This window comes from Pelmatolapia mariae, linkage group LG5 (assembly GCF_036321145.2).
Source record: "Pelmatolapia mariae isolate MD_Pm_ZW linkage group LG5, Pm_UMD_F_2, whole genome shotgun sequence".
Classification (NCBI taxonomy): domain Eukaryota; kingdom Metazoa; phylum Chordata; class Actinopteri; order Cichliformes; family Cichlidae; genus Pelmatolapia; species Pelmatolapia mariae.
In genome coordinates this window covers 20001636-20015198 of record NC_086231.1, presented here as the reverse complement: position 1 = coordinate 20015198, position 13563 = coordinate 20001636, and the positions used below count along the sequence as shown (strand labels likewise).

The following is a 13563-nucleotide window of genomic DNA, read 5'->3' as shown; positions in this document are numbered from 1 at the left end:
CATTTTCAAATTACTGTGTCTGTTTTTCTGTTTTTTGTTTGTTTATTTTGTTAAAAATTATATTATTGAAGGAAAAAGAGTATGCTGCTTTCTTGTAATATGATTACAATCTGTAAAACAACCAAGCAACAAACAAACAGCTATATTAATGATACGTTGTCGTGGTTATAATTTGAAAAGAGACTAAATGTCAGGTGGTGGAGAAAAAGTACAAATTTGCATATTCTTGAGGTACTTCTGTTTATCACCACTAGGTGTCATAATATGAACAACATCCGTCCATGAAGTTTCATGTTCTGTATAAAACTAAAATATAATAAATATTTTTCAATATTTACCTTTATGATGTATGTGGGTTTCAGTGAGCCTGCTTGTTTTTCTTTCCAGTAACAGTATAGTACATTCTATATATGTTTGCAGTACACTATTTCCTCTGAACTGTTAAAACAAATTAAATATCAATAAATATCTAATACATTTCTAGTAATTTTTTTTCTTTCTCACATCTCTATTGATAACAGTCACAAAAAAAACTGCATTTCCCATGAAGCCTCGAGAAAAAAGATTTCCGGGTCGGTGCCGGAACGGGTTTTTTTTCCCCCTTAAAGCAATCGCTTAATATCACTTGGACAACCGGCGAGTTGGGCGGGAACCACAGTTTATTATCTCACGTAGTCCGCCTCTCTGGGCGAGTTTCGGGATACTCCAGAGTAAAAGTAAAAGCGTACTGGCCGTTGGCGTGTCAGTTTGTGGTTGCTAGCATCTTCGTGTTCCTTGAAAGTTGGCGGTCGAGAAAGTAGAGAAATGTCTTCAGCACAGACAGTAGGTGGCTCGAATAATGGTCTTTGGTTCTACTTTATAAATGTAAACTCCTTCCGGATTTATGTGTGCAGTTAACATAACTTTGCTGCAGCGTTAGCACCTCAACTGCCGCCTTTTTCCAGTCAGTTTAATCCGACGAATCATTTCTAATGCTTTAATTGAGTACGTACAATGGCAACAGCGGTGAGTCGCCGTTTAGTCTTAATTTTTTTCGCCCAGACATGAAAATTAGATTAGGAAGTGTGAAAGGGGCGTGTCACTTTCATGCCTAAGTCATGATGGGACATGGGACCACAGGCTGCATGTAGGGACACATACAATTACTGCCAGAAGTTTACATCCACTCATCCTGGGCATGAACGTCATAATTTTGGGCTTTTAATGATTTCTTTGAACTGCTCTTTTTTTCCAGGGTGGAGTGATTGTACAACATACACCTTTGGTGTCTTTAAAAACAAAAACTGGGTGCACAAGCTTGAAAATAATTTAGATTTTCTACAGGCTCAAGTATAAATATACACTCACTGTATTTTAGTAAGTGATGCTGAAGGATCTTCAGTGCCTGTTAAATTGATAAACCAAGGCCTATTAACTTTACACTGGTTATCAAGATCAACTACAAATGCTAGTTTCTCAGCATAAAAAAGGACAGCGATCCAATGATTGACCAATACTGAGAAGAAAGGGGAACTCGATAATGATCTAAGAAGAATAATTGCAGATTTACACAAGTTAAGAAGGCCTCTTGAAGTAATTTCTAAACAACAAATGTTGCTGCAAGCAGTACTGGTTCAAAGTAGATGGAATAATAAAGGAGGAGGGCTACTTTTACCTCAAATCAACAGTTAGATGGTTTAAACTTGGACACAGTTGCATGATCTTAAGCAGACATCAAAGACTGTTTGGAATGTATAAAGCAGGCTAACATTAATCTTATGGAATAGCCTCCTCAAAGCCCCAACTTCAACCCTATTGAAAATTTGCGGACTATGCCCAAAACCATGTCCATGCCAGGAAACCAACTGTTTCAAATGAATTCTACCAATTTTGTCAAAACGCATGGTCAAATACCCAGTCAGAATTATAACACAAACTTATTGAGTTATCAAAAGTGTCTGGTTGAGGTGCAACACGCTAAGAGACATTTAACCAAATATTGGTGGGGGTTTATGTATATATTTGACCTTGTGTGGATTAGAGAAAATCCCAAATAAATTCCAACTTTGTTCACCCAATCCTTGTTTTTTAAAGTCAGTAAAGATGTATGTTGTACAATGATTACATCCTGGAAACAGAACAGTTCAAATACATAGCAAAAAGCCCAAAATTACATTCATGTCCATGATGAGTGGATATAAACTTCTCACCAGAGCTGCAGTTGGCTGGTACCGGATTAATTGTAATAAATCGATCAGAGGAATGTGTGTCTTCGCTTTCTAAGATTCATGTATGTGTATATGTTTTCAGATAAACACCTGGTGTATTATTATATATAAACTAAAAAGACAGTTTATTGTTATGTCTTGTTATGGTCATGTCATTACTAAAGATTGAATATAGAAAATAACTACACACCAATGAGAAACCAAAGCTTGGTTCTGTCACCCGTGTTTCTTCTATAGATTTAATTGTTGATGTCGTGTTTATTCAGGTTGTTCTTATGTTTGTCCAGTTTCCAGACCAACACAAGCGAGTGTCTGCAAAGTCCAACCCTGGATTTCTGGAGCGTTTAAGTGAAACTACAGGAGGAGCAGTTGTTGGTGTGGGACTGTTTTTCCTCTCGATTTATGTTCTCTTCACCAATGAGGTAGGAAACATTTCCTTCTAAGTAGCTCAGATCATCATGGTTACGATGATTTAACAGCAGACTAAAGACAGCACTTTGTATCTGTAACGGTTTCTTTGTGCAGGGACGGGCTCTGCAAACAGCCAAGTCCCTGGATGAAGGTCTCCTCCAGGTTGTATCACTGGGGCCGTATATCAGCTTCGACACACAAAACAATGGCCGTTTAGTTCACCTGTCTGCGAAGCTGCATACTGCAGAGGTGAGCTCGCCTGTATTTTGAACATTGGTCTGCCCTAGCGTGTATGTGTCGGAGTCCCTGATTTGTATATTTTTTATTATGTTTTAGCTTTTTTTTCTTGAGTTCAGTTTCTGTTAGTTTACAGAGCAGTTCAAAGGTTCTGTATTAGTTTCAGTCTTTTAATTATTAAGATATGGAAGATATTTGCCTGGAGCCTTTAACCTGACTGTCACAGATTTGCATGACAAAATTCCAGGTGAAGATGCACTTCAAAACTTGTGCCTTCTGTATAATTTTAGAGTCCCCTACCCCTAAAATTATGGTTTCTGCAGGCCTCCGAAACTGTGCTCAGATATCGAACATCCAGATATTTTAAGAACTTCCATCATTCTGCATTTGCTTGAGCTACACACTTATCACTTCCTGATAAGAAGTGTTTTTTCTTATCTTTTCATTTGATGAATTAAAATTAGTGCAGGGATTACACAAACACAACTCTTTGTTGACTCACAGTAATGTCATCCAGAGTCTAGCTCAACATGTGCATTCATGCCCCATCAGGCACTCTGTGATAACAGATATTACCAAACTGACAAGTAGACTAAAACTAAGGACAATTCTGGAAGATGTTTTATTTTTATTTTAGTTGGCTTTAGTTTTTTTTCCAAGTCTAGTTTTCATTGTCATTTCAGTTAACTATTTGTTCCCTACAGCTCATTTTACATATTTGTTTAAATATGTGATAGAAATCTAATAACCTTTGTATGTACATTTGGTAAAAGAACATCCATCCATCGATCCATTACAGAGAACTAAGCAATGTTGGGGGAATCGGGTTGGGACATACTCCTTTCAGTTTAGGTGAGGAATCAGCCCGGGCAGACGACCGCTCGCTTGCTCTGAACTCTGTGACCGATTACGTATGTTGTTCTCGCATGGATGCAATTGGACATCACGCAGACTTTGTTCCATGGGGCTGGCAGGTTAAAGAGTTTCTGCTCTGGCTGTTTGCCTTCTCACGTGCATCTCCGTCGGGTGATGTCTAAAAAGTTCAGGGCTGCCTTAGTTAGTTTGTTTAGATAAACAGGTGGTGGTGCCTGTTATCTGGCTGTGTTTACCCTCATATCTTTGCAGAGGAGGACAGAAGAAGGTAATGTTGAGAGAGACTCAGACAGTGAGAAATAGTGTTGTATTTATCTATGTTAAATTAATACACGACCTCAGGAGTTGTACAACATGTAAATATTTTTGCTAGTATTTGATTCCATTTTTAATTTATTTTTTGTGGACATAAATGTGCCACCAGTTGGCTTCCTTGTTTTGATTCTGCTAATGTTTTATTTTTTAATCTGTATACTGAAGCTTCATATAGTTTCACTTTTATTCTTTCATTTGTGTTTATAGTAATGCATTATTGTACTGATTACATTGTCAGACTTTGACATTGTCATGCTTAATAATCCATCATTAAGAATTTGTATACACCAATCAGCTGATAATGATTATTAGTAGAGGTGGAAGTGTTGTGGTCTTCAGGTAAGTGTTTTCGTCTGGTTTGTTGCTGTTAAATTTTGATGTGTGTGTGTCTGTGCAGCCCCTGTATGACCCCAACTACAAAGTGGTGGTGCATGCAGTGAAGCTGAAGCGGCAGGTGGAGATGTATCAGTGGGTGGAGTACCATGAGAGCAGGTAAGGCTGTTGTCAGCACTCAGGGTGGGACTGGGTGTGGACATATTGGCTAGAATGCAGCTGACTGTACGTTTTAATTCAGGGATTACCAGGAGAACGGTGAAACCAAAACAGAAACGACATACACCTACAGTGAGTTTCTATTTTTTATTTTTTTGCAGTCTGTAATCTTTGGTAACAGCACAGCCTGTGTAAAGAGGTTATAACTCCTTTTTTGTAGACACTGAGTGGAAGTCAGAGTTGGTGAACAGTCGTAATTTTGATAAGGAGATTGGTCACCAGAATCCGAGGTACTAAAACATATTTAATATGGTCGTCTTGTGTTTGTGTGTGCATCCAGTCCATGCTCATTTCAGTCTTTGTGTTTCAGTGCCATGGCTGTTGAGAGTGTGATGGTGGTGTCTCCTGAAGTCCGAACTGGTCCATTCATTCTGTCTAAAGGTTTGTGTCTAAGCAAACACACAGCCACTACACAGATGCTGTGTTTCATGTGTTTGGATTTTAGTACTCAGTTAATTTCCTGGTTATCATCAGGCCTGGTGGAGCAGATAAATAACTTCCAGACACTGAGTTTGGGGGATTTTCCTGTCTTTAACTTGGACCCTTTTCTCTCTATTCATGATGACTACTTCTATCACACTCCAAATCCACGCAGGCCAGAGGTGAGCATCTAGTCGCAAATAATCTCAGTGTTGCACTCTGTTATGTGTTCCACACTTGTTGACTTTGAATTTGTTTGAATTCATGAGGTGGGTGACGTGCGGGTGAGGTTCTCCTTCGCTGGACTGAGCAGTGACAACTCACGCCACGGCCCTGCTCAGACGGTACGAGCTACAAATGACTCAACACATTCTCTGCCTACATTTCCACTGGGTCTTGACTGTAGTCTGTTTATAGGAGACTGATGTACCTTCAGGATCTGAAAAGTGAATTCAGTGCCTTAAACCTGCATTCTTTCTGATGGCCACCAGGGGGAGACGCCTGGTTAAAAAGCAAAGTCTGATTGTGTAGAAGTTTATGGAAAAGTGACCCTACTTTTCATTTCACTGTTACCCAGTAAACATTTTCCTAATAAGTTTATGGTCTCAGTTGTTAGCATCAAATCTTCAGTAGAACATAATAGTCATGAGCATGCAATATTCTCAGTAAACTCTAACCCTTATTCCTGAGGTTGACCTCACTACAGCTATGTCCATCTTTTATGTACTGTCTGTGGTCACAACCTACATGATGTTCTTGTGTTGCTATTTATAACATTCAATAATCAAATATTTTATCATTAACTTGCATAAAAATCCATTCAAGTAGTGTTTTAAATGATTATTAATACAAATAGAATTTGGATAGTCAAATATTTGATCACGTATTTCAAACATTAACTGTTTATGAGTAGTTATTAGCATATTTTGTTGGAGGTATGGAGACTTAATATTGTTTTTAAGTTTTATCCATAACAGAATGACATGGGATATTTTCTTGATTGCTTTGATCTAAAAATTTACCCGTGTACTAATATAAAACTGCATATTAATAAATTGTAATATGCAGTTATATTAAATTGTATACTGTAAACATATATAGAATGTACTATACTGTTAAATGAGTAAATTTACACAGTACCAAATAATCGTGGTAATACTTTTTCACAGCTGTTTTTTTGAAAGTTTAGTAGATTAACACGAGGACAGTTCTGGTCTCCTTTGGCATGCTGCTTACATTTATGGGATTATTAAAAAAAGTTGTTTTGTTGAGGAAAAAGATGTATTTTCTTCGGCCAAATGTGCTGTTTATTATATTCCAACCAAAAGCCCAAAACAAGCAAATGTTCAGTTTACCATGAAATATGAGCAGGAACAAATATTGTCAAAAGAGTTGCTCATTTATGTATTTATATTAGATTAAAACTAAGTCTCTAACTCTGCTTCACATGCTGCTGTTTTTCAGGTCAGTATTGTTGCCATGCAGAGAGGGGAGCAGCTGCTGCCATTTAAAACCAAATCAGGAGACACTCTGGAGATCCTTTATCTGGAGGAGCTCTCTGCGGAGGTCAGCATAGGCTTCATTTCCATTTGTTGATTTAAATTCTCTTTCTGTGTGTCTATCTGGGTAAAGCGTATTTCTGTGTTATCTGTAGGAGGTGTTTGCGAGGGAGCACCAGTTTAACAGCATGAAGACTTGGGGACTCCGGGCTGCAGGCTGGGCCCTCATGTTCCTTGGTATCCAGCTGAGCATGCAAATCATCTACACGCTGGGTAAATTAACTCTGCTGCTGTACAGTTGTGAGTTTCATCCTTCCTTGCTTCTATTATTCATACTTCCTGTCTGTTGTGTTCCTGCAGTGGACTGGGTTCCTGTTCTTAGAGAGCTCGTGTCAATTGGACTGAAGATCTTCGCCTTGTGTGTCTCCTGCTCGCTGTCTCTTATCGTTATTGGGTTCGGCTGGCTTTATTACCGACCGTTGGTGGCAGTAGCTCTAGGAGCGCTGGCTGTTCTTCCGATATTTCTCGCCCGCTCAGGACTTCCCGCCAAGAAGAACGCATGACTATTGAACTGATTATAGATTTTCTGATGGTGGGCTGCAGATGTTTTGTGCTGCCATTTTTTTCCCCAGTTTGTTACAGCCTGCACAAAGGGTTGTTGTTGATTTAAACAAACATTGAGTGTATTGGTTTTTTTTTTTTTTTTGGTTAAATAGATTTAATCCAGGATGCATCAGTTTCACTGGCAATATATTAATTTTTACTTCACCAAAGTTGTTCCTTCCATTATATGTTTGTTTTTTTTAGCTTGAATGTTTTTCACCCAGTTAAAAATAAATGCAGTCGAATCCAACAGTCCTGCACAAAACTCAGTGCTCAACACTCTTCAGAACTTTGCATTATTAAGGTTGGATTTAATACACTGATAAGTGAGACTGCAGTAGTTTTAGCTATGTGCATCCAATGAACTGTTTAACTGTATATTTGTTACATACCTCTGTTTTCACTGTTTACATAGCTTTAATATAAAGCTCAATAGGTTTAATAATAACAAAAATTATTTGTAATCAAAAATTCAGTTCTTACATGTAAAACTGAAAAGACACCAAAGAAGTGGGGTTCTCAATTGTGTTTGCTTTAAATGTTGAGTAAAAGTTTGAAACTACTTTTGGCTCATGTTTTCATTCAGGAAAAAGATCACCTTCAACTATAGATGATTACTGATATGTGCTTAGAACAAAAAGTGAAGGTAGAGGCAGTTTGACCCCCAGAAAGCCTGGGCAGGTTTATTTTTCACATTCACTGTCCTGATCAGTAAACATCTCGGCTGTCAGTTTTTAACAACTATTAATGGGATTCATTGACATGCTTGTGTGCACTCAGGCTCAACTCACAGGGTAACGGCCAAAGAGTGGCCCGTATTAATCCATAATGTTCACCATAAGCTGAGGAGCCTAAAGCATAGACTGGCCTTCGATTTTCCTCACCATTGCATAAAGTTGAATTCTGTCCCTAGGCAGGGCTTTAATTCATTAGTTCAGTTTAATTCAGTGTTCAATCAAGTGATGCAAGTTATCCAGATTCTTACAAAGTAATTTATTACACAAAACACTAAGTTTCCATTTGCATTTTAGCAAAAAGATTTTCCAGTCTCGCATTGTGCATGTGATCATAATGCAGATTTGTTTATGAAGCACACAAACAAATTTTGACTTTGTGTGCACGAGTTTGTCAATAATTAAAGGACTACGGGTCACAGTGAGCAGGTACTTCAACCCTAGTTGGCTGTGGAAACATTCCTCTGATCAGCTCGCAGGGCTTAAGCACTTAACTGCAGTTGGCAGGCTGACACCACGGTTCCCCCGCTGACCTTTTTGATTACATAGAACGTGTGGATAAAGGAGGTTTGATTATTATGGCAAATTTACTTATGTTTAAGTACAAAAAAAGTATTTTCCATAACTTCAAAGTTGAATACTGACAGAACCTGACTAGTTTTGCTTAAGACCAAAAAGAAATAAAGAAAGAAAAGAAAAATAAAAGCATTACACCTTTAGTAAAAACTGGGGAGAACAGTCTTTTGGGTGGGTGTGTTTGGGGGGTAGGTTTGACCTAATTCTCCTTCTTTCCCCCTCCAGGAAGCAGTCCTCATGCCTCCTTTTACAGTAGGACGCATTTATTACTCTTCTTTCCCCGCCTGGCCTGTAGTGCAGCCCTGGTAGCCATCTCGAATACTTCCCTCACACCATCCTTTGTTTTTGCAGAGCACTCCATGTATCCAAAGGCACCAATCCTGTTAGCCATGTCCCGCCCATCTTCAGGTTTAACGGGTTCCTAAAATAAATATAAAGGTCAAGAAGCAATGTTAGGAAAAAATCTTTCACTGACAAAGTTTGTTTGTTTTCTTGCCCAGGGCGTTAAGTTTTACCTGCTTCATTTTGGCAAGTTCCCTCCGAGTGTGCTCATCATTACGCAGATCCTTTTTGTTTCCCACCAGTATAATCGGAACATTAGGGCAGAAGTGTTTCACTTCAGGGGTCCACTTCTCAGGGATGTTCTCTGAATAAGGAGACAAATATAGCAGCATTCAAAGCAGAGACACACAGCTGTTGATTATTTTCCTAATGGATTACTGTTGCTCTGTAAACCAGCAGGAAAACACTAATGATCACAGACTCCTATAGGCTAAGAGGATGTCATTTAACATGTTTTGCTGTGCAAACAATGCAAAAATAAATAAAATGCTGACATTTGGCAGCAAGCAGAAATTAAACGATTATTTGTCTTAACTTAAAATCACTGCTAGTGACTTTTCTTTTAACTTGTAAAAGTTGCAGCTCTGGACTGTATGCGAGATAAGGTGGTGTGGACTTGAATCCAGAAGAGCAGATACTTTAGATGGAGAAACTTGAGGACAAGGTGTGTTGTAATGGTACAGATCACATGATAAATGTGCGTCCTCTGTGATGTACAGAGGAGAGCAAACTGAGACTCATGGTGGGAGACAGTCATAACATGACTCCGTGCCCAGCAGCTGTTTTCTATGTTTCTGATTCTTAATATTAGATTATTCAAGCTATGACCAAATCTCAAGAATTTCCATCGGGTCTGTTTACAGTGAACTCTTTTTTCTCATTACCAATGGCACTGCAAGTGCTCAAGCCATTATTTACAATAAATATATACATATATTTAAAAAAAATAGTGGCTCCATAGTGTTATGGTTTACACATTCATCAGGAAGGGCATCCGGTGAATCTGCCAAATCAAACATGCGGGACAACCCATGTGGTAACCCCATGTGGATGAGGGAGCAGCTATAAGCCTGTAGCCTCTAGTACACTTCGTCTTATTCCTGGCAAGATTACTGTGACATTATAGTCAATACTCCTTCTTACCCTGGTACTGGTTCAAAACGCAGGCACTACATGTATATAGTAATAATATAGTGCATAACTCCTGCCTCTTCTGTATTACCATCTTATTTTTTCTGATACAGTTTTTTTTAATGGAAACCCTTGTATTTAAACATTTAGATTTAAAAGAGAAGCTGATCAGATAAAACAAACAAATGGGAAGTAAAGAACATTTTACTCTGAATTTTCAGGCCAATATTTGAATCCTGAATTTGTCTTTTATGTACTACACAAGGCAAAGACCTTAAATAGAGTTGGGGTAACTAGGTGTTAGAAGTAACTAGGAGGTGTTCAAAAATCACCTTTAACCACCAATGAAAACACAAGGAAGTGGCCCACATAAGAGTTTCAGATTTCAAAACGAGCTCCAGAGCTTTTAACTCAAGGACAGCCTTCTGTAAACCTTTTTTTTTGTATACTTTAATAATTACTCTCTGCACCCATTCACTCAGTAAAGCAGTGGGCAGCTATCAATCCAGCGCCCGGGCAGTAGTGTGCAGGGATGGTACCTTTCTCAGGGTAGTCGTTCGGTTTGAATTTGAATTTGATTTGAACCCCCGACTTTCTGATCATGGGGCAAACGCTCTAACTACTGAGCTATCCCCTCCCATTTTTAATAGTCTTTTTTCCCCTCCCACAAAGCCTTTGGTGGTTTAGTCATAATAATTTAAAATTAAAAATGTGCTGCAACATTGCTGAGTCTCCTCTGTTTTTACTTACCAAGACTGTCAGGGCTGTCAATGGAGAAACACATGAGAATGACATCAGTGTCTGGATAGGAGAGCGGGCGCAGTCTGTCATAGTCCTCTTGACCTGCTGTATCCCAGAGTGCTAACTCGACCTGCCAAAAGTGTTTAGAAGCTGAAATATCTTTGAGCAGTGCACAGTCGATAGCAGGTGGGCAGGTCAGACAATTAATTTTGCCAATAAGCTGAACTCAATCTGCTCAATAATTCAAACTCGTGCAGGTTAGACTAGATCTAACACGTAGGTCTCCTGTGAAAATTAACTGCCCACCCTGGTCTATAGGTTTAGCATTACATGAGTGCAGCCACTAGAGTCCTCCAGTTACAAAACACTGATTCTGGGAAGAAATAAATACTGTTTACCTGTTTGCTGTCGACTTCAATGTCAGCAACGTAGTTCTCAAACACTGTGGGCACGTAGACTTCTGGAAACTGGTCCTTACTGAACACGATGAGCAAACAGGTCTTCCCACAGGCTCCATCTCCCACTATGACCAGCTTTTTCCTGATTGCTGCCATAGCTTCAGGAAAAAGAGATAGAAAATGATTAAAACACGTGAACGTCATCTATATCAGAGTGGGTAATTTTATTTTATTACACTGAAGCACTGTCCAACTTTCTAACACTATGCCTGTGATAAACGATGAACTGCCAGCAACCTTCAGCTGTGCTGGCAAAGTCCAAACAAAATAACACCGAGGCTAACTGTGCAGCTTTCTGCGACAATATCATCACCATCACGGCTTTTCATGGTCCCCTGATCAGCCATACTGGATATACTGTGAAGGGCCCATCGCGACATAGCTGGCTTACAAATTAAGACTCATACAGTCAAGCCCTCTACCGTGATGTTACGTTTCCGCTCCGGTGTTTCTGACCCTCCCCGGCATCAAACTCGAACAAAAAAATACACATACATATCTCGTCAAACATTTATTCCATCACTAGAAGAACACTGGCCATATTAACATGCAAATGTATGTCAGCAAAATATAACTAGGACCCCCGCAGTGGTGTTTGACCCAGATTTAGTCTAGGAGGATGTTGTGTTTACTGAAGCTAGCTAATCACCGAGCGTTAGCTTAGCCGGATGTGTGTGTGTCCTGCAAGCTCAATTTGAATGTTTACGATATTACTCGGAGGTGCTACAGTAAATGCGTACAACACGTGTGATATAATGCACTCAGGTTGTGCTTGTTGTTTGTTTCAAGCTGCTGAGCCGGAATTGTTGCTTCTCTTTTCAGTAACAAACCGGTACCGGTTTAGCCTGCTAGGCTAGATAGCTAGACTTAGCTTAGCATAACGGAAGTCTATATGACTTTATCGGTCCGTTAGCTCACTAGCTAGGCTAGGCGAAATATTGGTGAAGACACACAGATTTATAGTCAGAACAATAGTATAATTACCCACAATAAGTGTTAGAAAATATAACAGCTACAGGATTCTCGAAAATATTTCCAACTCACCAAGTTATTAGTTAAAAATCTACTCAAATGAAGCCCAAGTAGTGCTTTGTTAGCTTCCGCCGCTGCTTCTTTACTGTGCGCCGCTGCTGAAGGATTAACAGGAGGGAAGTGAGGGGGTGGGGACCGCACAACAATGCACTACAGTATAACACCATACTTCTCAATAATGATAATAATAATAATAATAATAATAATAATAATAATAATAATAATAATAATAATAATAATATCACTGTTTTAATCAATACTTGCAACATAAAAATAACATTTTTCTTTTAGTTCAGAGCTTTTTTATATATTAGATTAAACACATATGTTATAAATAAGGTGGGACAGATTACCATATAATTATTGTTTTGTTTTTTTTTCGTATTTTACTTTCTGTTATTGAAATTTGCATTTCCTATATTAAACTTGACCAGAGAGCATCATTATAAAATTTTCAATAAATCCACCGATTATAACTACATGACTGTAGGAACACAGTGATAGGAAGAGAAAAGCAGGAACTGACACTCACACCTGCAATTATATCTTCAAACTGCAACATCAACATTGTCAATAACATTTTATTACAAAGAACTGCCTAAGTTGTCATTATCATCATCGACTCCTTACAATTTTCTTCCATGTGATACAATTTCTAATATAACTTTGGTCCAATATTTGAAGTTTGGGGAGGATGTGTCTTTTCATGCACTAAGAATTCTTCTTGCAACTGTGATTGTCCTTACTTTTATCACCACAAAATTGTATTTCGATGTTGTGGGTGGGACTGATTGGCCTACCAATACACATAATTTTGGTGATAAGGGTATTATCAAATTTATCCATATCTGAACTTCTGGGCTCTATACCTGCTTATATTTCCAAGTAGCATGTGCTAATGTTTGCTTGTCTAGATTGCATGTCCAACATAGGTCGTTGGACGTTACACTCATACTATGAAGTTTAGAGGGAGTGAAATAAAAATTGTGTATTAGTTTATATTGCATGGATTTTCCCTCTACCTCTTTTATGTATTTATGGATGAGCAATATCAGAAAGGAGTACATCAGAGGGACAGCTGAGATTGAACACTTTGGAAAAAAGTTAGAGGTAAGGCTGAGATACTCCGGACATGTGCAAAGGGGGGATAGTGAATATATTGGACTCCATAACATAATAAATATGGAAATGCAAGGTAGGAAGAACAGAGAGAATGATCACACACACACTATATAATGGATATAGTCAAGGTGGATATGCAGAGGGTTGGGATGTCACAGGAGGACCCTGGGGATGAAGTGAGATGGAGGCAGATCAGCCACTGTAGCGACCCCTAAAGGCAGGAGCCAAAAGCAGAGGAAGCAGTTCACTGTCCAATAGGGCAACCTTGGGGTTTCGTTTCGAGCTCGACTGATTGATATTACCTATCTAT

General features: G+C 38.7%; 2 protein-coding genes across 3 annotated transcripts; one reads left to right on the top strand and one right to left on the bottom strand.

The window, feature by feature from the left end:
* Positions 1–631: 631 nt before the first annotated feature.
* Positions 632–7679, top strand: LOC134627723 (transmembrane protein 43). 2 transcript variants are annotated; one of them, XM_063474075.1, is made up of 12 exons: positions 632–822; positions 2495–2629; positions 2733–2867; positions 4441–4535; positions 4618–4667; positions 4756–4825; positions 4906–4976; positions 5070–5197; positions 5285–5359; positions 6480–6581; positions 6670–6787; positions 6875–7679. In XM_063474075.1, exons 1-12 carry the CDS (start codon positions 805–807, stop codon positions 7075–7077), a joined length of 1200 nt encoding a protein of 399 aa, XP_063330145.1. In that variant the 5' UTR covers positions 632–804; the 3' UTR covers positions 7078–7679. The 2 variants fall into 2 exon arrangements, with proteins under 2 accessions (XP_063330145.1, XP_063330146.1); XM_063474076.1 differs by lacking the exon at positions 632–822 and adding an exon at positions 859–1005.
* Positions 7680–8095: 416 nt separating this feature from the next.
* Positions 8096–12244, bottom strand: LOC134627724 (rho-related GTP-binding protein RhoA-B). The gene is made up of 5 exons (XM_063474077.1): positions 12144–12244; positions 11040–11197; positions 10651–10771; positions 8943–9073; positions 8096–8848 (listed from the first exon to the last, which is right to left on the bottom strand). Exons 2-5 carry the CDS (start codon positions 11193–11195, stop codon positions 8675–8677), a joined length of 582 nt encoding a protein of 193 aa, XP_063330147.1. The 5' UTR covers positions 11196–11197; positions 12144–12244; the 3' UTR covers positions 8096–8674.
* Between the last annotated feature and the right edge of the window lie 1319 nt (positions 12245–13563).